This window comes from Dendrobates tinctorius, unplaced genomic scaffold, assembly GCF_039654945.1.
Source record: "Dendrobates tinctorius isolate UK_male_01 unplaced genomic scaffold, ASM3965494v1 ptg000039l, whole genome shotgun sequence".
NCBI classification, from domain to species: domain Eukaryota; kingdom Metazoa; phylum Chordata; class Amphibia; order Anura; family Dendrobatidae; genus Dendrobates; species Dendrobates tinctorius.
This window is the reverse complement of record NW_027361707.1, coordinates 19,609,023-19,632,078: the sequence shown is the minus strand read 5'-3', so window position 1 is coordinate 19,632,078 and position 23,056 is coordinate 19,609,023. Positions and strand designations below refer to the sequence as shown.

The 23,056-nt window shown below is 42.1% G+C and overlaps 1 protein-coding gene across 5 annotated transcripts in view; it reads left to right on the top strand.

The window, feature by feature from the left end:
• LOC141088456 (uncharacterized) overlaps positions 1-23,056 on the top strand; it is an 87,197-nt gene that overhangs the window by 23,045 nt on the left and 41,096 nt on the right. For all 5 annotated transcript variants that reach the window (XM_073574540.1, XM_073574537.1, XM_073574539.1 and 2 more), the window contains exons 5-8: positions 1,816-1,985; positions 6,455-6,608; positions 15,604-15,782; positions 16,415-16,565. In XM_073574540.1, the coding sequence (XP_073430641.1) occupies positions 1,816-1,985; positions 6,455-6,608; positions 15,604-15,782; positions 16,415-16,565 (654 nt within the window). The remainder of the gene's footprint in view (positions 1-1,815; positions 1,986-6,454; positions 6,609-15,603; positions 15,783-16,414; positions 16,566-23,056) is intronic.

Genomic DNA, 23,056 nt, shown 5'->3' with positions numbered 1-23,056 from the left:
CTTCAGTATCGCTGTGTTCATGAAATCCCGATATATCAAATTATAAAGCAGATAACCCGATTGGTAAATGGTGTAACAAAAAAATGGAAGCAAAACGATTGCGTTACATTTTTTTGGTTGTCACAACATTGCATTAAAATGCAATAAGAGGTGGTCAAAATATTATATCTACCCCGAAATGGTATCAGTATAAACGACAGCTTGGAGCGCAAAAAAATAAACCCTCACACAGCCCAAATCCCCAATTTGTCTAAAACCGGTCCTGCTTGTTTAAGCAAGTTCCTTGGATGCAACATTGAGGAAACAGTTGTACTTAATCAACACTATTTATTTAATTAACAAAAAAAAGGACAACCTATAAAAGTGTCTATAAACACGTCTGATCATTACACTGGCCCTAGTGGGGGTCACTGGTATTTCCTGCTAGGCCACAAGTCCTAGATATGCAAGTCACTGGGTATACAGTGTGCTTGTCACCCTGGCCATCTCTGTTCCCTGAATCACAGCCCCAGCCCACATCCTGTATCGTACATGTACGCTGGAAGTAACGTCCCACAAGAATGGTCCTTTGCTACAGTCGGATCGTCTCTCGAGCCTGGTTCGGATTTGGTCACGGTCTTTATGGCGTTGCTCACAGACTTCTACTGGCACTGCTTACAGACGTCAACTAGCTTTATTCACAGACTTCTACTGGTGTGTAAATTCCCCACAGCTCAGGCCTTCTCTGGCATCTGACCGGACTCTTCAGCAGTGATGGTGGCTGTAAGCCCACTTAACAGTCGCACAACCTATCCTGGTACAGGTTCTGGCGCAAACGGACCCTTCTCGCCCAGGCCTTTCTTAATCCGTAACTGTGACACAGGCATCACCTGACCTGGTGTCATCTTTAAACTCCTGCTACGGGAACTTGGGTTCCCACTATCAAGTTCTTACTACTGTAATTCTTTCTTTACTTTCACTTTTGCCTTTGACCAGCAGATGGCAGTGTTCACATTACTCAACTTGACATCAACTTCAACTGTCTTCTTCTTTCTTGTGCACTTCCTTACACTTGGACCACTCGCTTCCAAATCTGGAGGTATGTAATGCAGGTGATCTAGTGTCTACAAATACCTGCCATGATGAATTCCCATTCGTCAATCTACTCCAATAGGACAGGTGTACAATTCCTGCAGACTGTGCGCATCCCGTTAGACATATCGGCAGGTATCATACACCTGTCCTATTAGAATACAATGCCAATTGTGCATATGTCATGGCAGGTATTGGCAGACTCTGCATCATTGACACTGCTCACCTTCTGATGGTGATGCCAGACAACCAATTACATAGCATTGCCACTGCTGGGGTCCTGGGAATTAGAATTATATTAGGGTGCATCTATATAGAACAAAAATATTGTGGCCGCAAATTTGAAGACAATCTGTAGCAAAAAATGGAAAATTTTGCTGTAGATTTTACCGTATGCATTGCAAATGCCAATAGCAACACAAAACATGATCATGCTGAGGATGTTAATTCCGTACCGCAGGTTAATTCGAAAAAAGCACTAGCAAGTTGGTTGTGTTCGGAACTGGCATAGCAGTGACTAGAGGGAGAGCGTGCGCATATGCTGCCACCTCGTCCTGTCACTGCGGTCAGGCACCAGTTGTAACGGGTGATCGTGGATCTCCTGTTCTAAAATTTGGTTCAGGTGCCAAAGGCGAGACAACCCCCTTGAGCATCTAAGGAGGTCTTAAAAAGGACACTGTTTATACAATCTGAAATTGTTTCAGTCAAATTCATATTAACACTCGTTTGGGATTTTCCCCACAGAATACACAGAGGGAAAATATCGGTACGGCATCCACAGTACGGCTGATACTGAAAAAGATCCGCTGATCTTTGCCCAAGAAAAAGTTCAGATCTGTCTAACTATTACAGATCGATTTCCATTTCTACATGGACTGCAAGATCTTACAATTCTCTCGGAATCCGAGTCTCTGGTAAGATTTAATATTTCTGTATTTTGGGTTTGTTTTTAAGAATTAAGATGATTAACCAACTTCTACAATAAAAAAGTAAAAACAACTGAAAATGTGATCAAATAAACACTATATATGCCTCTTCTTACCCCTGCCGATCCACCGGGGGTGCTCCAGAGGTCCTCCCATTCCGCCCCCATATACAGTATGATGGCCCCACAACTCCCTATATACAGTATAAAAGCTTAAGAGCTCCCTATATATGGTATGATTGTGCCATAGCTCCCATATACACACACATGATCAAAGTTGTTGGTACCCCTCGTTTAATAACAGAAAAGCTCATAATGGCCACAGAAATAACTTGAATCTGCCAAAAATAATAATAAATTAAATATCTATGAAAATGAACAAATGAAGGTCAGACATTGCTTTTCAACCATGCTTCCACAGAATGTAAAAAAAAAAATAAAACTCTTGAAATAGACCTGTGCAGAAACTTTTCGAGGCAATCAAACGATTCCTATATCTGTCAATGAGACTTCTGCACCTCTCGACGTGTATTTTGGCCTTCTCAAGAGCAAACTGCTCCAGTTGTTTCGTGTTTGAAGGTTGCCTTTTCCAGACGGCATATTTCAGCTCTTTCCAAAGATACTCAATAGGATTTAGGTCAGGGCTCATTTAAGGCCACTTCAGAATAGTGCAATGTTTTCCTTTTAGCCATTCTTGGGTGTTTTTAGCTGTGTTTTGGGTAATTATCCCGTTGCAAGACCCATGACTTGCGACTGAGAGCAAGCTTTCTGACGACACTGGGCAGCACCTTTCTCTAGAATCCCTTGATAGTCTTGAGATTTCATTGTACCCTGCACAGATTCTAGACACCCTGTGCCAGATGCAGGAAAGTAGTCCCAAAACATAACAGAGCCTCCTCCATGTTTCACAGTAGGAACAGTGTTCTTTTCTTGATATGCTTCATTTTTCTATCTGTGAACATAGAGCTGATGTACCTTGGCAATAAGTTCCATTTCCGTCTCATCTGTCCATAGGATATTCTCCAAGAATCTTTGTGGCAAGTCAACATATAGTTTGGCAAACTCCAGTATGGCGTTTTTATGATTTTTTTTTCAACAATGGTGTCCTCCTTGGTTTTCTCCCATGAAGTCCACTTTGGCTCATACAACGATGGATGGTGCGCTCTGACACTGATGTTCCTTGAGCTTGAAGTTCACCTTTAATCTGTTTAGAAGTTTTTCTGGGCTCTTTTGTTACCATTCGTATTATCCATCTCTTTGATTTGTCATTAATTCTCCTCCTGTGGCCACGTCCAGGGAGGTTGGCTACAGTCTCATGAAGCTTAAATTTCTGAATAATATGTGCAACTGTAGTCACAGGAACATCAAGCTGCTTGGAGATGGTCTTATAATTTTTACCTTTAACATGTTTGTCTATAATTTTCTTTCTCATCTCCTGAGACAACTCTTTCCTTCGCTTCCTCTGGTCCATGTTGAGTGTGATACACACCATGTCACCAAACAGCACAGTGAGTATCTGTAGCCCTCTGATTCCAAGATTGTAGACACCTGTGATGCTAATTAGTGGACATACCTTGATTTAACTTGTCCCTTTTGTCACATTATTTTCAGCAATACCATCATTTCTGTCCAGGCCTATTTGAGTTTTATTTTTAAAAAAAATTCTGTGGAAGCATGGTTGAAAAGCAATGTCTGACTTTCATTTGTTCATTTTCATAGATTTTTGATTTCTTATTACTTTTGTCAGATTCAAGTTATTTCTGTGACCATTGTGGGTTTTTCTATCATTAAACGAGGGGTACCAACAATTTTGACCGTGTGTATGCAGTATGATGCCCCCGATATACAAATATGCAAATAAAGTCTGTGGAGCCTCATTTAAGAGTCTCAAACACAGGACTAGCCAGATCTTCCTCCAAGGAAGGACCCAGCCAAGGAGTGACTCCTTTCGGAAACCACCATTACCACCATATTAAGTGGCCCTTTAAGTCAATATCCAGCTCTTTACGAGTTTACAGATATGACAAGGGAAATACCAAGGCCAGGTATCCATCCACAGACAGCTGTTCGGGGTGTTGCCCCTCATCAGTGTGGAGTAGGAGTCTTGCTAGGTGGGAGCAATGCCTAGTAGACCAACATCATGAAACAATCACTGACCTCAGGGAGACCAGTCACAGAAAACACTGCGTCAGCCGGCAAAGGCGCTGAATCACAGTGAAAGCCTAGGTGCATTGCTCCCTGGGAAATACGAATATGCAAATAAAGTCCGTGGAGCCTCATTTAAGAGTCTCAAACACGAGACTAGCCAGATCTTCCTCCTGGGAAGGACCCTGGATTTCACTGTGATTCAGCGCCTTTGCCGGCTGCCGCAGTGTTTTCTTTGACTGGTCTCCCTGAGGTCAGTGATTGTGATTGCAATTTAAATCCCCCAGTGACCTATATACAGTATGGGGCCCTACATCCCCCTATTCACAGTATGTTTACCACAGTTCCCCATTATACAGTATGATGCACCCTCAGCTACCTATATATAGTATGAGAGCCCCCTTATTAAGTTATATTTACCACAGCTCCCCTATATGCAGAATTCTCCAATTCACTTGGGCATGCTGATTATCAGCTTCTGGGACAAATCCTTACCGATGACACCACATTACAGTATTGCCTAATCGGTGCTTGGAGTTTATCACAATTTCTGTGTTTTTGTTTCCCATTTCTGATCAATCTTCGCATTGGTGCTGAACTGAACTCATTGCTGAATCCTCTTTAGAAAATGGTCCTGGCACTTGCTGGACTCTCTTGGTCTCCCTGAAACCTTCTCCACAGCAAATTTACCAAGCTCTTTGCTGCTTGTAAGATTGCCTCTAAATCAACCATTTATTGGATTATAAAGCACTTCAATGTCCTGGCCTGTAAAGTCCTTTTGCACTTCAATGTCCTGGCCTGTAAAGCCCTTTTGATGCAAAACAATAACGACTGCACATGTTTCCTTTGAGGTAACGATGATTAACGGAAGAAAACAATGATTTTAAACACCAGCTTCATTTTAAATCAAACTGTCTACCCTTATCACTCTTTCATTCAGAGTGTGTTATATCAGCTGCCTTGTCCCTGCTAACACTTTCTCCTGAGCTAATGTCCAAGAAGTATCGTTTCTCCTTGTGGAGAATGACATGCTAAGCATGCCGAGATGAGGAAACTTAAAGCCGCAATGCTCCTCTGGGTAATATGCAAATTGTCTCTTCAGAGAGGAAGAGGACTAGAACTCTAGTGTCACCTATTGGAAGTAGCAATCCTAAAAGTCAATGTCGACCCTTTAACGAGCCTTGTTACATGACTTAGGATAAAAGCCAAACCAGAATCTCAATTTGCAGACACTGTGTTTCAGGGTACTGCCCCTCGTCAGTGCAAAGTGTGAGATCTGGTTTGGCTGTGTGAGAGGCGTCTGACCGATATCCAAGAAGTATCATTTCTCCTTGCGGATAATGACATGCTAAGCATGCCGAGATGAGGAGACTTAAAGCCGCAATGCTAATGAAAAGATTACTGAAATTATATAAACGGGTAATTTTGTGGTAGGGCTGAAATTCAGCGGCAGTAGGAGTTTTGCGATTTTATTGACAAGGAATGAGTTTGTCATTTTTATGCAATTCTTCTGATCACGGTGCTGGGGTTCTAGATTCAAATCCCACCAAGCGCAACATCTGCCTGGAGTTTGTATGTTCTTTTTGTGTTATCGTGGGTTTCCTTTGGGTTCCCCAGTTTCATCCCAAACACATATGGAAGGGGAATTTTAGATTGTGACCCCCAATGGGGATAGTGATTATAATGTCTGCAAAGTGCAGTGGAATGTAATAGCGCTATATAAAAATAAATCAATAATATCATATTTTTTTTAACCAATAATAAAATAAAAATATTTACTAATACCTATATTATCACTCTTCATAACCATCTTAAATTGAAAATTGCCACTTTAAAAATTAAAGCAGCAAACGTTGTAAAAATAAATAAATAAATTTGCGTCAGTCTCAAAACTTTTGGTCTTGATTACATACACCGCTCCTCATGAATGCAGTGCAAACCAGAAATCCATACGCAGTGGAGCCACCTATTGGTGGTTGCAGAAACCAAAATATTTCTAATTTGCATCAGACAAAGAGAGCAGTATTTCTTTAAAAAAAAACAAAAAAAAAACAGCCACATATAAACATTTTTTTTTTTTTTTTGAGTGGCGGAGGAAAGATGAAAGGCTGACGGGCATTTTTAGATTTGATTTGGAGTCCTATGACTCTTATGTGTGCTACTGGTCAGGGTAGACTATGTACAATATATTAGTGCTACACATTTCGTTGGTGGAAGATACCAAGGAGGAGATGTATCAATGTAAGGAGGTTGTACATAACAAGAAATGGTTTTAGTAGAGAATTGATTTTTAAGACTTGCTATCCTTTACAGAAACTGCAGGCAGACGAGAGGCCGGTCAGTCGTGTCATATATGAATCGCTATCATTAATCGAGAAGAAAGACATGAAATTAAATATAGTATTTGAGTATATATTCCAGCAGTGTTACCTGAAGCTGTATCCTGGTCTACAAGACATACTACAAGGTACTGTACCGTCCATGTTCTAACCATACCTGACATTGCGGAGACGCTACAGGCACCGACAAGCTTTCTTGGTTCCCAAAACTGGGATTTAAGAATAAGCCCCACCATCCTCAAATTCATAAAAACTGTTGGATGGGCAGTCACTTATTCTTTTCACATACATACATACACTGCTCAAAAAAATAAAGGAAACACTAAAATACCACATGCTAGATATCTCTGAATGAAATATTCCAGTTGCAAATTTTTATTCATTGCATAGTGGAATGTGTTCAGAACAATAAAGCATAACAATTATCAATGTAAATCAAAATGAATATCCCATGGAGGTCTGGATTTGGAATGATACTCAAAATCAACGTGGAAAATCAAATTACAGTCTGATCCAACTTCAGTGGAAATGCCTCATGACAAGGAAAAGATGCTCAGTATTGTGTGTGGCCTCCAAGTGCCTGTTTGACCTCCCCACTGTACAATGCCTGGGCATGCTCCTGATGAGGCGACGGATGGTCTCCTGAGGGATCTCCTCCCAGACCTGGACTAAAGCATCCGCCAACTCCTGGACAGTCTGTGGTGCAACGTGACGTTGGTGGATGGAGCGAGATATGATGTCCCAGATGTGCTCAATTGGATTCAGGTCTGGGGAACGGGTGGACCAGTCCATAGCTTCAATGCCTTAATCTTTCAGGAACTTCTGACACACTCCAGTCACATGAGTTCTGGCATTGTCCTGCATTAGGAGGAACCCAGGGCCAAGCGCACCAGCATATGGTCTCACAAGGGGTCTGAGGATCTCATGTCAGTACCTAATGGCAGTCAGGCTACCTCTGGTGAGCACATGGAGGGCTCTGCGGCCCTCCAAAGAAGTTTCACCCCACACCATTACTGACCCACTGCCAAACCAGTCATTCTGAAGGATGTTGCAGGCAGCAGATCGCTCTCCATGGTGTCTCCAGACTCTGTCTCATCTGTCACATGTGCTCAGTGTGAACCTGCTTTCATCTGTGAAGAGCACAGGGCGCCAGTGGCGAATTTGCCTATCCTGGTGTTCTGTAGCAAATGCCAAGCGTCCTGCACGGTGTTGGGCTGTGAGCACAACCCCCATCTGTGGACGTCGGGCACTCAAACCATCCTCATGGAGTCGGTTTCTAACCGTTTGTGCAGACGCATGCACATTTGTGGACTGCAGGAGGTCATTTTGCAGGGCTCTGGCAGTGCTCCTCCTGTTCCTCCTTGTACAAAGGCTGAGGTAGCGGTCCTGCTACTGGGTTCTTGCCCTCCTACGGCCTCCTCCACGTCTCCTGGTGTACTGGCCTGTCTCCTGGTAGCGCCTCTGGACACTACGCTGACAGACACGGTAAACCTTCTTGCCACAGCTCACATTGATGTGCCATCCTGGATGAGCTGCACTACCTGAGCTACTTGTGTGGGTTGTAGAGTCCGTCTCATGCTACCACGAGTGTGGAATCCCAACCAACATTCAAAAGTGATCAAAACATCAGTCAGAAAGTATTGGTACTGAGATGTGGTTTGTGGTCCCCACTTGCAGAACCACTCCTTTATTGAGGGTGTCTTGGTAATTGCCAATAATTTCCATCTGTTGTCTATTCCATTTGCACAACAGCATGTGAAATTGATTGTCAATCAGTGTTGCTTCCTTAGTGAACAGTTTGATTTCACAGAAGTTTGATTTACTTGGAGTTATATTCTGTTGTTTAAGTGTTCCCTTTATTTTTTGGAGCAGTGTACATACATACATGCATACATACAGTTTGGGAAATAAGTATTTGATCCCTTGTTGATTTTGTAAGTTTGCCCACTGACAAAGACATGAACAGTCTATAATTTTAAGGGTAGGTTAATTTTAACATTGAGAGAATATAAAAAATAAAATCCAGAAAATTACATTGTATAAATTATATAAATTTATTTGCATTTTGCAGTGAGAAATAAGTATCTGATCCCCTACCACCAATTGAGTTATTGCTCCTACAGACCAGTTAGATGACATGGGCAAGACCAAAGAGCTTTCTAAAAATGTCAGGGACAACTGGTCTGTAGGAGCCAGAATTCTTAATGGTTGGTAGGGGATCAAATACTTATTTCTCACTGCAAAATGCAAATAAATTTTTATAATTTATACAATGTGATTTTCTCCTTCGCCTCATTGGGGGACACAGATACTGTGGGTGTATGCTTCTGCCACAAGGAGGCTGACACTAAGTGAAAAAAAGAGGTTAGCTCCTCCTCCGCCGTATACACCTTCGCCCATATTGCTGGCGGAAATCAGTTTTTTGCTTAGTGTCCATGGAGGCACACGTCTGTTTTTTTTTTTTTTTTTTTTTTCGTCTTTTTCCATGAAGATGTGACAGGGGCAATGGATCCTATTGAAAGGGTCCGATTTCCCCAAACCAACAACGGGTGAGCACGTGCAAGTGTCCCTCCACGTATCCTCTCCTGTGTCGTGGGACACAATGCCGGACTTAGGTCTGATTACCCCTAGGTATTGAAACCATGGGCTGTACAGAGGCACAAGACTAGTCCGTGCGGCCCCCACTGCTCCACCAATGCTAAGACTGCGGTGCTGCAAGGTGGCGGACAGTCCCTCTCCTAACCCCCTGAAGGGGTTAGATGGAGCTAGGGTGCCTATTTTATCAAGGCCCCCTCACATACCTGCGCTCAGGCTGAAGAGGATCATCAGTGAGGAGAGGGTCTGGGAGGGCTCCTGCGAAGATCTCAGGGCTGGAGCCCCCAGCCGGCGGAGGCCACCGGCCAGGCAAGGCTGAGGATGGCTGGATCCGGCAGGCGGCGCCACGCAGTTAGTGGCACCATGTTTTTTGTGTACCCCCGGGTCGGGTAGGGGAAAAATTGAGGCCGCGGCTTCAGCCAGAGCTAGGCCACGGCCGGAAGTCCCGCCCCTGGGGCGTCACTTCCGGCGGCCCGCTGGCGGCAAAGAAATTTAGGCCCCGGCTTCGGAACGCGGCTAGGCCGCAGAACGGAAGCAGCGCCCCTAGAGCGGTTTTACATGCTGGCTCCCACAGCTGGACGGGGGGCGCAGGACTGGGGTAAGTGCTGCCCAAGAGGCCACGCTACAGGGAAATCGAGGTGCTAACTCCTCCCCACATCCCCAGCAGCGGACAGATACAGCATGTCCGAAAAGGTAAAGACGCACACGTTCTTTTACGCTGCATGCATCTCTTGTCGGGCTGCGTTTCCGCGGGCGCAGAGCAAGCGATTATGCGAAGCCTGCGAATCCGAACGCGCCCAGGAGCCCTCCCCTGCGACCGTGACCAATGTGTCAAATCCCCCGGAGTGGGCCCTATCACTGTCACAGTCCATGGCGTCGCTTTCGAGAGCAATAGAGTCCCTTCAAGCCCCAGATAGGGGCAGGGACAATGGCTCGCCGGCCTTAGAGGGAACCTCCACCTCACGAAAGCCTCCGGCCTGCAGGGGCCGCTCTCACTCTCTCACTCCAGGCAGACCCGGAGGAAACGAATCCACACGGTGTCGCCCAGTCCATCTGGTGCCTTGGCATCCGTAAGCTTTGCTTCTCGCTCCCCGTCACCAGTGGTTGATAGCGAGCAGACCTCAGATTGCGACTCAGACGAGCCCCTTGACCTGGACACTCCAGGGTCACGTGAAACAGTGGACAGCCTCATAGAAGCCGTCAATCAGCCGTCAATTAGACCCTGGGGATTGAGGATGATCCCTCAGCGGCTACGGGGCATAAAGTGGCATTTAAGCGAGTGAAGCGCCCGCCCAGAATTTTTTCCTCTCACCCGGAGTTTGAGGACATAGTGCAGCGGCACAGAGAACGTCCAGACAGGCGTTTCTCAGGTCAAAAGGCACTCTAAATAAGGTATCCGTTTGCTCCGGACCTCCGTAAAAGATGGATGGAATCCCCGATGGTGGATCCTCCAGTTTCGCGCCTAGCCACTAAGACCCTGCTATCCGTCCCTAGGGTTTCCTCGATTAAGGATCCCACGGATCGCCTTATAGAGAGCTTAGCTCGCTCAGTATATGAGGTGTCAGGGTCAGCACTCGCTCCCTCGTTCGCAGCAACTTGGGTAGCCAAGTCTATGATATCATGGTCAGAAACATTAAACAAGGTCGCGCAGGAGCAGGATCTACCTGCAGAGATTTCGGAGGTCACAGGTCAGATGGCGATGGCCGGAGACTATGTAATCAATGCGTCTTTGGATGTGGCCAATTGCTCGGCACTTGCTGCTGCTAATGCAATTTCTATCAGAAGAGCACTATGGTTAAGGACATGGTGAGCCGATTCTTCTTCTAAGAAGTCCTTAACTTCTCTGCCTTATCAGTGCGGCCGCCTATTTGGGGAGAAGCTGGATCAACTTATCTCCGACTCCACAGGAGGAAAGAGCGGGTTTCTCCCTCAACAAAAGGTCAAACCGCTTTTTCATCACCCGTTTCAGGCACGTTTTCGGGCCTTTCGCAACACCGGGTGGACGACAGCGGCCAATTCCGCCGTCTCAGGCCGCCCCAACCAGGATAGGGAGCGGCAGGTCTCATATAGAGCCAACCCATTGGGGAGAATGTGTACTCAGCAGCCCAGATTGAGGGGATCCAGATCCCAAAGATCGTCGGTCAAATGACTCGAGGCCTTTACCAGACGACACCAGCAAGGTGGGCGGCCGCCTACTCTGGTTTTTCCACGTCTGGGCCAATGTCGCTCACGACGCATGGGTAAAGGAATTGGTGGCCTCAGGTTACGAAATAGAATTTGTCAGATGCCCTCCAAGACGGTTTTTTCTTTCCCGGCTTCCCAGGGTGGATGCCCAGGCAAGGGCTCTATTGGGAGCCATCAAATCACTCCAGCACAACGGAGTCATTGTTCCAGTGCCGGAACACGAAAAAAATCAGGGGTTTTATTCCAACCTTTTTGCAGTTCCCAAAAAGGACGGGTCTGTCAGGCCTGTTTGGACCTGAAGCTTCTGAACAAATTCATCAGGATCAGACATTTCTGGATGGAGTCTCTCTGGTCAGTCATATCGGCCATGGAGCAGGGAGAATACTTGGCCTCAATAGATATCCAGGACGCATATCTGCATATACCCATTTTTCCTCCTCATCAGAGGTTTCTACGCTTGGCCATCAGCTATCTACATTTTCATTTCGTAGCACTACCCTAAGGGCTAGCCACGGCTTCTAGAGTGTTCACAAAGGTTATGGCAGTTGTCATGGCCATACTGCATTCTCGAGGCATAGTCGTCTTTCCTTATCTGGACGACCTCTTATATACGGGCATGCGTGGAAAATGTCAATATCACGCTAGATACTCTTGCCCGTTTAGGGTGGTTGGTCAATGCGAAGAAGTCATCCCTTGTGCCAGCTCAAAAGATCTCCTTCCTAGGAATGATTCTCGACACTCGCCGATGATTGGTAATTCTCCCTCAGGAAAAGGTGCTAGCGCTCCGGCAGGGAGTCTGGACACTTCGTCAACCAGTCCCTCATACCATCCGATCCGGGATGAGGAGTCTAGGGAAAATGGTGGCAGCAATGGAAGTGGTACCGTTCACCCAGTTCCATCTTCGCCCCCTGCAGCATGCCCTTTTGTCAGCTTGGGACAAGAATCCCTTCACGCTCGATCGGCAGTGCCGACTGTCCTTTCAAGTCAGGCAGTCGCTCGGATGGTGGTTAACCAGTTTCTCTCTGACCCAGGGGAAACCTTTCCCCCCCAGACCATTGGTTGGTGATGACAACCGACGCCAGTCTCCTCGGCTGGGGAGCGGTGTTTCACCACCACACGACCCAGGGACGGTGGTCGCCATAGGAGGCACGCCTCCCGATCAACTTATTGGAGATATGAGCATTTCGGCTGGCTCTACAAAAGTTTCATCACTTTCAAGCAGGCCGCCCTGTCCGGATTCAATCGGACAGTGCCACGGCAGTGGCTTACATAAATCACCAAGGGGGCACCCGCAGCAGAGCAACCATGCGTGAGGTGGGGCACGTTCTGCAGTGGGCCGAAGCAAACCACTCGGTGATTTCGGCTGTCCACATCCCGGGCGTGGAAAATTGGGCGGCAGACTTTCTCAGCCGGCAGGGTCTTGCGTCCGGAGAGTGGTCTCCACATCCCGAAGTCTTCCGGCAGATTTGTCCTATGTGGGGAACTCCGGATGTGGACCTGATGGTGTCCAGAGTGAACGCCAAGGTGCCCACATTTGTCGCTCCGGCCAGGGACCCGCAGGTAATCGCTGTGGACTCGTTGGTCCTGCCATGGAACCATTTTCGCCTCCCATATCTATTTCCCCCGCTGCCACTACTTCCGAGGGTCATCAAGAAGATCAAGCCGGAAGGGGTTCCGGCGATTCTGCTGGCCCCAGACTGGCCCCGTCGAGCGTGGTACGCAGATCTAATGAAGCTGCTCGACAACGTTCCTTGGCGTCTGCCAGAGCGCCCAGATCTACTTTCTCAAGGGCCAATTTGCCACCCGAACTCAGGGCCCTGTGTTTAACGGCATGGCCGTTGAATCTTGGATTCTAACCCAGGCAGGGTTCGGGGGCAAGTTGGTCGCTACAATGATTAGCGCCCGGAAGCCTGCTTCAACACGAATTTACCACCACACCTGGAAGGTGTTCTTTGCTTAGTGTCGAGGCCACGGTGTTTCTCCGCTGAGATTCTCGATCCCCAACATCTTGACTTTTCTCCAGTCGGGCCTAGACTCGGGCTTAGCCCCAAGTTCCCTCAGGAGACGAATATCGGCCTTATCCGTTCTGTTCCAGCGCAGAATTGCTACCAATCTGCAGGTGAAGACTTTCATCCAGGGAGTCTCCCACTTGGTATGTCCCTATAAGGCGCCTATGGACGCTTGGGACCTTAACCTGGTCCTAAGTGTTCTACAGGAAGCTGCATTTGAACCGCTTCAGGATATCTCCTTGAGGTACCTTTCCTGGAAAGTGGTGTTCCTAGTGGCCATCACTTCTATCAGGCGGGTTTCAGAACTGGCAGCCCTATCCTGCCAAGCCCTGTTCCTCACTTTCCATAAGGATAAGGTGGTGCTCAGACCAGCACCTCCTTTTCTGCCGAAGGTCATGTCCTCTTTTCACATTAATTAAGATGTTGTCTTGCCTTCATTTTGTCCAGCACCGGTGCACTGTGTGGAAAAGGCTCTTCACACGTTAGACCTGGTAAGAGCCCTCCGGAGGTACGTGTCGAGGACGGCACACTTTCGTCAGACAGACAGGCTGTTCTTGCTCCCCGAAGGGCGCAGGAAGGGACTTGCCTCAAAATCGACCATAGCCAGATGGATTCGTTTGACTATTCAGGAGTCCTACCGCATTAGAGGCGCGCCGATTCCAGCAGGGGTCAGAGCGCACTCTACTCGGGCAGTGGGTGCTTTGGCACCAGGCTTCGGCGGAACAGGTTTGCAAGGCAGCAACCTGGTCCAGCCTGCACACATTTGCCAAACATTATAATATCCTTACTCAGGCCTCGGCGGATGCGAGCCTGGGTAGAAGGATTCTCCAAGCAGCGGTGGCGCACCTTTAAACAAGAGGTGCATGTAGCTTGGATCGGTGAGTCAATCTCCCACCCAGGGACTGCTTTAGGACGTCCCACAGTATCTGCGTCCCCCAATGAGGCGAAGGAGAAACATGGAATTTTGTGATATCTCACCGTAAAATCCTTTTCTCCGAGACGCCCATTGGGGGACACAGCACCCACCCTATTAGCCAGTTGGCTCTTGTTTTGTTTAAATTTATATGCATTTGCTAATTTGATATAAGGGTGGTGTTTTGGACATGTTGTACCTGTATTAAGGCTGATTTTGTTGTCCTCCTACTGCTTTGGCACCAAACTGATTTCCGCCCGCAATAGGGGCGAGGGTGTATACGGCGGAGGAGGAGCTAACCTCTTTTTTTCACTTAGTGTCAGCCTCCTAGCGGCAGAAGCATACACCCACAGTAACTGTGTCCCCCAATGAGCGTCTCGGAGAAAAGGATTTTACGGTGAGTTATCACAAAAATCCATGTTTCTGGATTTTATTTTTGATATTCTATCTCTCAATGTTAAAATTAACCTACCCTTAAAATTATAGACTGTTCATGTCTTTGTCAGTGGGCAATCTTACTAAATCAGCAAGGGATATAGATTTCCCCCACTGTGTGTGTGTGTGTGTGTGTGTGTGTGTGTGTGTGTGTGTGTGTGTGTGTGTGTATGTATGTGTGTGTATATATATATATATAATATATATATTACAATATTATATGCAAAAGTTTTAGGCAGGTGTGGAAAAAATGCTACACAATAAAAATACTTTAAAAATTAGTTTAAAAGCAACCTGTCAGCAGGATTGTTCTCAGTAACCTACAGACACTGTCAGGTCTGCGCCTTTGTACTGATTAAAATGATACCTTGATTGATGAAATCCGTCTTGTGGTTGTTGTTTAATCTTTATTTTTAATTTTGAGTTCATGATATGCTCGTGCTCTGGGGCGGCCTGTGGGGGGTCTTCATATGGTGCTCTGCTTAGGTATTCACCATTATGGCTTCTGACAGGTCACTGACCCCTCACTGCCCCATAGTTTACATAATGAATATTATATATTTAAAAAAAAAAAAATCACCTTCTGCAGGCAAGCACTGCAGCATGATTGCATCTATAATGTGTATTTAATTATTATTTTTGATGCTATACACTTAAAAAAAAAAAAAAATCAAAATTGCCTCCTCCAAGATGGCACCTGCCTGCGCAGCAGCATCTGTCAGACCGCTGATAGATGCTACTCCGCAGGAGCGGCCGGAACCATCTTAGTGGAGACAATTTAGGGAGCTTAGCAGAAACCCATCAGGTTTTTAGATCCTTGGAATCCATGTTTTTAAAGATTTTCCAATCAATTTTTGATATATTTTATTCATTGTTGGATAGATGTGCGGATTTTTTTTTTCCTCTTCACAATTCCCTAATCGTTCAGATACGAAAACCTGGGTTCACTTTGATAAATGAATGACGACCTTGCATCTTACCCCGCAGAACCAAATGGAGAGTATGCACCATTCAATGGAGGACAGTACCCGTCCTTTAATATCGCCACGGATCTACTTGAATTCTTCGAACACAATAAAATATATATATGTGAAGCTATAAACGAGCGTTTTCCTTTTCTACATGGATTACATGATTTTGAGCTGCTTTCTCACATACAGTTGTTGGTAAGTTGATATCTTTTCCTTAGGACTATTTGGATTTAGAGACAAATACCCAACGGGGACTAAAGAAAGCTATTTTGTCCTCCCATCGGGTGAATGGAACCTTATGGATATGCTCGGGGCTTTTCCTAAGCGTACATCACAATCCTCACGGACCGATATCGGGCCAATATCTGTGACTGTGATGGCCGTCAGTCCACGCACCTCTAGAATAGTTTGCCATTTGCTTACACCCTTGGTTGGAGGGTGAGATCCCAGTTAACTGCATGGCTTATGTACAGGTTCGGACTGGCCCATAGGGTAACAGGGCAATCCCCTGGTGGACCCCAATCCCTCTGTATGGACAGTACTTGACAATAATTCACTTGATTCACTCTGTACAGAAAAATCAGCATCTCATTCATTATCCAAACTGCCCAGTTTATTATTATATAGAGCTATAGGTACATTTATGAATGAGGATAGTGTAATATTTGTATGCTGGTGAAAAGTGCGCCACCCCAAAGTCAATGTTACTGGTGGGCCAATGACACCCCAGTCCGACACTGCTTATGTATATAGAATTATTTTTTTTTCTTGGTTTCTGAAAAGCTTAAATCCTATAATTCTTACTATGAAATAATGTTTCGTTGCAGAAACTTCTGGCCGATAGAAGGTTGACCAAGGAGGTGCTATATGACGCGCTGTGTGACATTCAGGACATAAGGGACGTTGAAAGCTTTTTTGCCTACCTCTTTCAAGAATTCTACCTCAAGCAGTACCCCAAGCTCCATACCATCCTGAAATGTAGGTCACCTGTTTACTACAAAAGTATCTTGGATTTGTACAACTATTTGCATGCTGCAACTATTCGACGTAGGAGTTGAGCAACTTTGAAAACGGACTGCAATTTGGTGTACGCAGCTCCTACGCAGATCTATGTGCATCCACGGTAACAGACTACAAACCCTGTGTGTAGTCTGACCCTACGGTAAAGTTATCTGCCTTCTCCTCCATTGTCTAATAAGTCTGTAGCCTGAATACATGATCGCAGAATGAGACCACGCAATGGCTCTGTATATTTTTGCAACCATTTCTTATTCTCATGCACCTAAGCTAAAGAAATATCAACTTTGTGAATGATATATATTATGTTGTGCATACAGCTCCTCCGCAGTCCTATATTTCTACATGGTTACAGACTAAAACAAGGTCTCTAATTATCCGATAGCATAGTCGTGAGTTACTTCACTTATTCTACCCAATCTTCTTATTGACCACGTGTTAAGATGATCGCATAACAGCAAGTTGAGGATCCAAGAAAAGCACTTCTGAGCATCCGCGCTGCTTTAGTGATAAGCATTCTTCAGAAATCCATATAAATCTTTCAAGTTCTTTATTATATGTACTACAGAAACTACGCGTTTCGAGGTGACAAACCGCACCTCTTCTTCAGGTTCCAGTACAGAGTTGTGATCGGTCTATACAAATGACAGCTTTATATGCTGTGTGGGCGTAACCCCCCGTTGTGAGAGAAGGGCGTCAACCTGCACATGCTGCACATAAAGATATTTGAAAAAGACAAGCAAAGTGACATATATATATAGAAAAACATATATTCCGGATAGTGGTAGTATTGTGTATCCTATTCAGACAATCAATACAATAACATGGACTTTTATAATTAAATAAAAAGAAATATGTGAAATGTGTAGAACACAAAAAAAAGGGACCAAGAGAGGATAAGAACCAGTTTCATTTGTGGTGAGTTTGAGACAAATGTCTGGCGGTTTCACCACTGAGCTATCATGAGTGATGAGCTACCAGTGGTGAGGAGTAGTGGAGAGTAATTACTCATTTGATATAACTAGTGAAGATAGAGTGTGCAAAAAGTTTCCTTTCACCAATAGTAGTGATAAATGGGAGTGTATAAAAGGAGCTATATTTGGAGAAATTATGTATTTTAAACGGATGGATTTTTTTTTTTTTGCCATTCACATGGCAGATCTATGAAAGGACTAGAAGCATATTGCCACAATTCCCAGTGTGCAAATATGCGAGTGAAAAATATAAAACCAAAGTGTTTAATTAAAAATGTGTTTTAAAATTATTTAAAAAATTATTTAAAAAAAATTTTGTGGGTAAGTTTTTAAATCCCAAAAACCAACTGAATGAAAGGACTGATACAAATTAAAAACAAATGTATTTAAAAATGAGAATTAGCGGTGAACCCAACTGTAATATAATTATGTCCACCAGAGGGAGTAGTGCTGAGTGAACTAGAATGACCCAAGGGATCCCTGAGGTATATCCCAGCCAAGAGCGTAGTAGGGGGAAAAAAAAAAAAAACATTAAGAAATGTATCTCACGTAGCATATATTATTTTCTCATAAAACTTCTTCTCAATTCACCAGATAAAATATGAGGATAATTTAGTACACTTTAAAATTTTTTTACAAATAAATTAATATATTAAATATACAGAAAAATATGAAAAACATTCCTCAAGGTAAGAATTATATAAAAATATCGCATATTTCATTTAAACCTTTTGGATTAATAGTATCGAGTCGATAAATCCAATAAATTTCTTTTCTACTAAGTTGTAGAAATCTATTCGGAGCATTTTCAGGTATATGGTCAATGGGAAAAAATGTTAGAGAAGAAAAATCATTTTTATGATGTAGGGCACAATGTCTAGAAAGTCCATGTTTCATATAGCCAATCCTCACGTTGTGCCTGTGGGAGTTCATCCTTTTTCGAAAACACTGAGTAGTTCGTCCCACGTATTGTTTTCCACAAATACATTGTATTAAATATATAATAAAACTTGATTCACAAGTGAGATTGGCTTTAATAGTAAAAGTTTCACCTGTTGATGTTGAATTAAAAAGGGTTTTTTTATGACCAATGCCCCTACAACACAAACATTTCTTTTTCCCACATCTATAAATTCCTGGTGGTACTGCAGTTTTCTTTTTAGTTGTCACAGAGATTTTTTGTCCTCTCCATCTACTCGGAGCCACAAGGTTTCTAATATTGGGTGGTCTCCTGAAAGTAACACCTGGGGTTTTCGGTAAAATGGTTTTTAAGATGGGGTCATTTAAAAGAATGTGCCAATTATCCTTTAAAATTTCACGCATTTCCTTATGGTATTTATTAAAAGTGGTAATAAAATTAAGATTAAAACTGTCAGTATTAGTTTTAATCTTTTTAGCTAAAAGTGATTTTTGATCATAATTATTTTGCACATGACCCAGGGATTCCTTTATTAGTTTCTTAGGATATTTTTTTCCTCAAATCTTTCTTCTAGTATTTTAGCTTGGTTTAAAAAATCAATTTCAGTTGTACAATTTCTCCTAATTCGTTTAAACTGGTTCACAGGTATGTTTACCAGCCATTTGTTATAATGGCCACTGTGGTAATGCAAGAAGCTATTCGCATCCACTTTCTTAAAGTATGTTCTTGTATTAATTTGAAGGTTTTCAATATAAATATTAAGATCTAAAAAGTTAATTTCTTTCTCATTGTGGCATGGAGAAAAGGACATCCCCCAATCATTATTATTCAGATCTATGACAAAATCCTCAATATTCCCTTTACTACTGTCCCATATTATGAAGATGTCATCAATAAAACGTTTAAAAAATTTTATACAATCGTAAAAGCGTGATTTATAAATAAAAATCTCTTCAAATCTCCCCATGAAGAGATTTGCGAAAGTTGGCGCCACTTTTGACCCCATTGCCATTCCCTTCTCTTGGTGATAGGTGTTTTTTAAAAAAGTAAAATAGTTATTCTTAAGAATAAAAAATAATCCATCATAAATAAACCTCTTTTGTGCCACTGAAAAACATAATGATAAAAGCTTGTTAATCCCAATTCATGTTGAATATTCGAGTATAGGGCTGCTACATCTAAGGTAAAAAATTTATAGGATTTTTTCCATGTAAATTCATTCAATAATTCTATAAGATGAGATGAATCCCTCAAGTAGCTGGGTAAATTGGTCACATGTACTTTCATTAATTTATCTATATACTCTGCAAGATTACTCGAGATGGAGTTTATTCCAGATATTATCGGACGTCCGGGGGGATTGTTAATATGTTTGTGTAATTTTGGGAGGTGATAGAAGAAGGGTATGTTAGGGTTTTTTATTTTCAGAAATTTACTTTCTTTTTCATTAAATATTCCTTCCTCAGTCCCTCTTTTTATTAAATCCGAATAGGTTGTTGTTAATTCAGTTGAAGGGTAATTTTTTACAACACTATAAAAATCTGGATCCGATAAGATACGGTTAGCTTCCTGGCAGTATATATCATAGTTTTGAATCACTATACCTCCTCCCTTATCAGCAGGGCGTATAACAATGTCTTTATTCTCTAGAAGATCCTGAATGGCATTTTTTTCCCTCTTTGTTAAATTGTTTTTGTATCTATTTTTTATTCCAGATTTTTTCAATCCCAATTGTTTCATCTCATTAAGAATGATATCCCCAAATACAGTTATATGGTTCCCTTTGCTTTCAGTGGGGTAAAAACCTGATTTGGGTTTTACCTCAGCATGTGCATTCACTTCTGGGTTTTCATGTGTTGGTACCTGTTCTAATTTGTTAGCGGTTTTGTTTTTATTCATAATGAAATGTCGTTTCAAGGTAAGATTTCTTAAAAAGTTTTGAATGTCCAAGAAAGTGTCAAAATCCTTAGGTGTGTACGTTGGACAATAGGAAAGTCCTTTGGACAACACCTGTTTTTCTAATGGTTTTAGAGCATAGGAAGAGAGGTTGAAGATGTTTGATCCATTGTTTTTTTGTTCGGATCTATTTTTCCTCTCTTTACTACGATTTTTTTTTTTTTTTTTTTCTTCCTCCCCCCCTGCAGCCTCTATAGGGAATTTTCTCTTTTTTTTTTTTTACCAGAAAAAAATCCTCAATATTATTTTTCTTAGGTATTGCTCCTGGCAGGAACGGTACTAGGCACTCAGAATTATTTCTACTGTTATCTATGACAACAGTGTTTTGGCTCTCACTCGGTTGTGTATTTTCATGTAGGGAGAGATCCAGTAAGTCTTCTACCTGTATTTCATCTAAATTAATCAGATCAGAGGAAGTACTGGGGATCTCACCTGGATTGAATAATGGCATTGAGAAAGAAGTAGAGATTCTCCTATTCTCCATATACTGTTTTTTTAAAACCTCAAAATCTTGGGTTTCAAATTCCTCTATATTTTTATTCATATTACTCTCAATGATATTGAAACCATTCTTTGGTTCCAAGTTTTTCCCTTTGGATTTTTCTCTTATATCAGGTTTTTCCTCCTTTTTAGCAGTTGATTTTTCAGACTTTTTATCAATTTTTTGTATAATTCTTTTGCCGTTTGTATTATTCTCCACTCCTTTTTTAGAGGGTTTTTGCTCTATAGATTTTTTAATAACTGGATTTTTTTTCCTGACATTTTTCTGAGTTTTTTATTTCTTTTTCTTTTATATTATTTCTATTAGAAAATACTCTATTTCTCACAAAGGGTATAGGATTTTCTCTATCTGTAATAAATTTAGATAGCCAAATTATTTTAAACGTTTTATTGATGACATCTTCATAATATGGGACAGTAGTAAAGGGAATATTGAGGATTTTGTCATAGATCTGAATAATAATGATTGGGGGATGTCCTTTTCTCCATGCCACAATGAGAAAGAAATTAACTTCTTAGATCTTAATATTTATATTGAAAACCTTCAAATTAATACAAGAACATACTTTAAGAAAGTGGATGCGAATAGCTTCTTGCATTACCACAGTGGCCATTATAACAAATGGCTGGTAAACATACCTGTGAACCAGTTTAAACGAACTAGGAGAAATTGTACTACTGAAATTGATTTTTTAAACCAAGCTAAAATACTAGAAGAAAGATTTGAGGGAAAAAAATATCCTAAGAAACTAATAAAGGAATCCCTGGGTCATGTGCAAAATAATTATGATCAAAAATCACTTTTAGCTAAAAAGATTAAAACTAATACTGACAGTTTTAATCTTAATTTTATTACCACTTTTAATAAATACCATAAGGAAATGCGTGAAATTTTAAAGGATAATTGGCACATTCTTTTAAATGACCCCATCTTAAAAACCATTTTACCGAAAACCCCAGGTGTTACTTTCAGGAGACCACCCAATATTAGAAACCTTGTGGCTCCGAGTAGATGGAGAGGACAAAAAATCTCTGTGACAACTAAAAAGAAAACTGCAGTACCACCAGGAATTTATAGATGTGGGAAAAAGAAATGTTTGTGTTGTAGGGGCATTGGTCATAAAAAAACCCTTTTTAATTCAACATCAACAGGTGAAACTTTTACTATTAAAGCCAATCTCACTTGTGAATCAAGTTTTATTATATATTTAATACAATGTATTTGTGGAAAACAATACGTGGGACGAACTACTCAGTGTTTTCGAAAAAGGATGAACTCCCACAGGCACAACGTGAGGATTGGCTATATGAAACATGGACTTTCTAGACATTGTGCCCTACATCATAAAAATGATTTTTCTTCTCTAACATTTTTTCCCATTGACCATATACCTGAAAATGCTCCGAATAGATTTCTACAACTTAGTAGAAAAGAAATTTATTGGATTTATCGACTCGATACTATTAATCCAAAAGGTTTAAATGAAATATGCGATATTTTTATATAATTCTTACCTTGAGGAATGTTTTTCATATTTTTCAGTATATTTAATATATTAATTTATTTGTAAAAAAATGTTTAAAGTGTACTAAATTATCCTCATATTTTATCTGGTGAATTGAGAAGAAGTTTTATGAGAAAATAATATATGCTACGTGAGATACATTTCTTAATGTTTTTTTTTTGTTTTTTTTTTCCCCCTACTACGCTCTTGGCCGGGATATACCTCAGGGATCCCTTGGGTCATTCTAGTTCACTCAGCACTACTCCCTCTGGTGGACATAATTATATTACAGTTGGGTTCACCGCTAATTCTCATTTTTAAATACATTTGTTTTTAATTTGTATCAGTCCTTTCATTCAGTTGGTTTTTGGGATTTAAAAACTTACCCACAAAATTTTTTTTAAATAATTTTTTAAATAATTTTAAAACACATTTTTAATTAAACACTTTGGTTTTATATTTTTCACTCGCATATTTGCACACTGGGAATTGTGGCAATATGCTTCTAGTCCTTTCATAGATCTGCCATGTGAATGGCAAAAAAAAAAAAAAAAAAATCCATCGGTTTAAAATACATAATTTCTCCAAATATAGCTC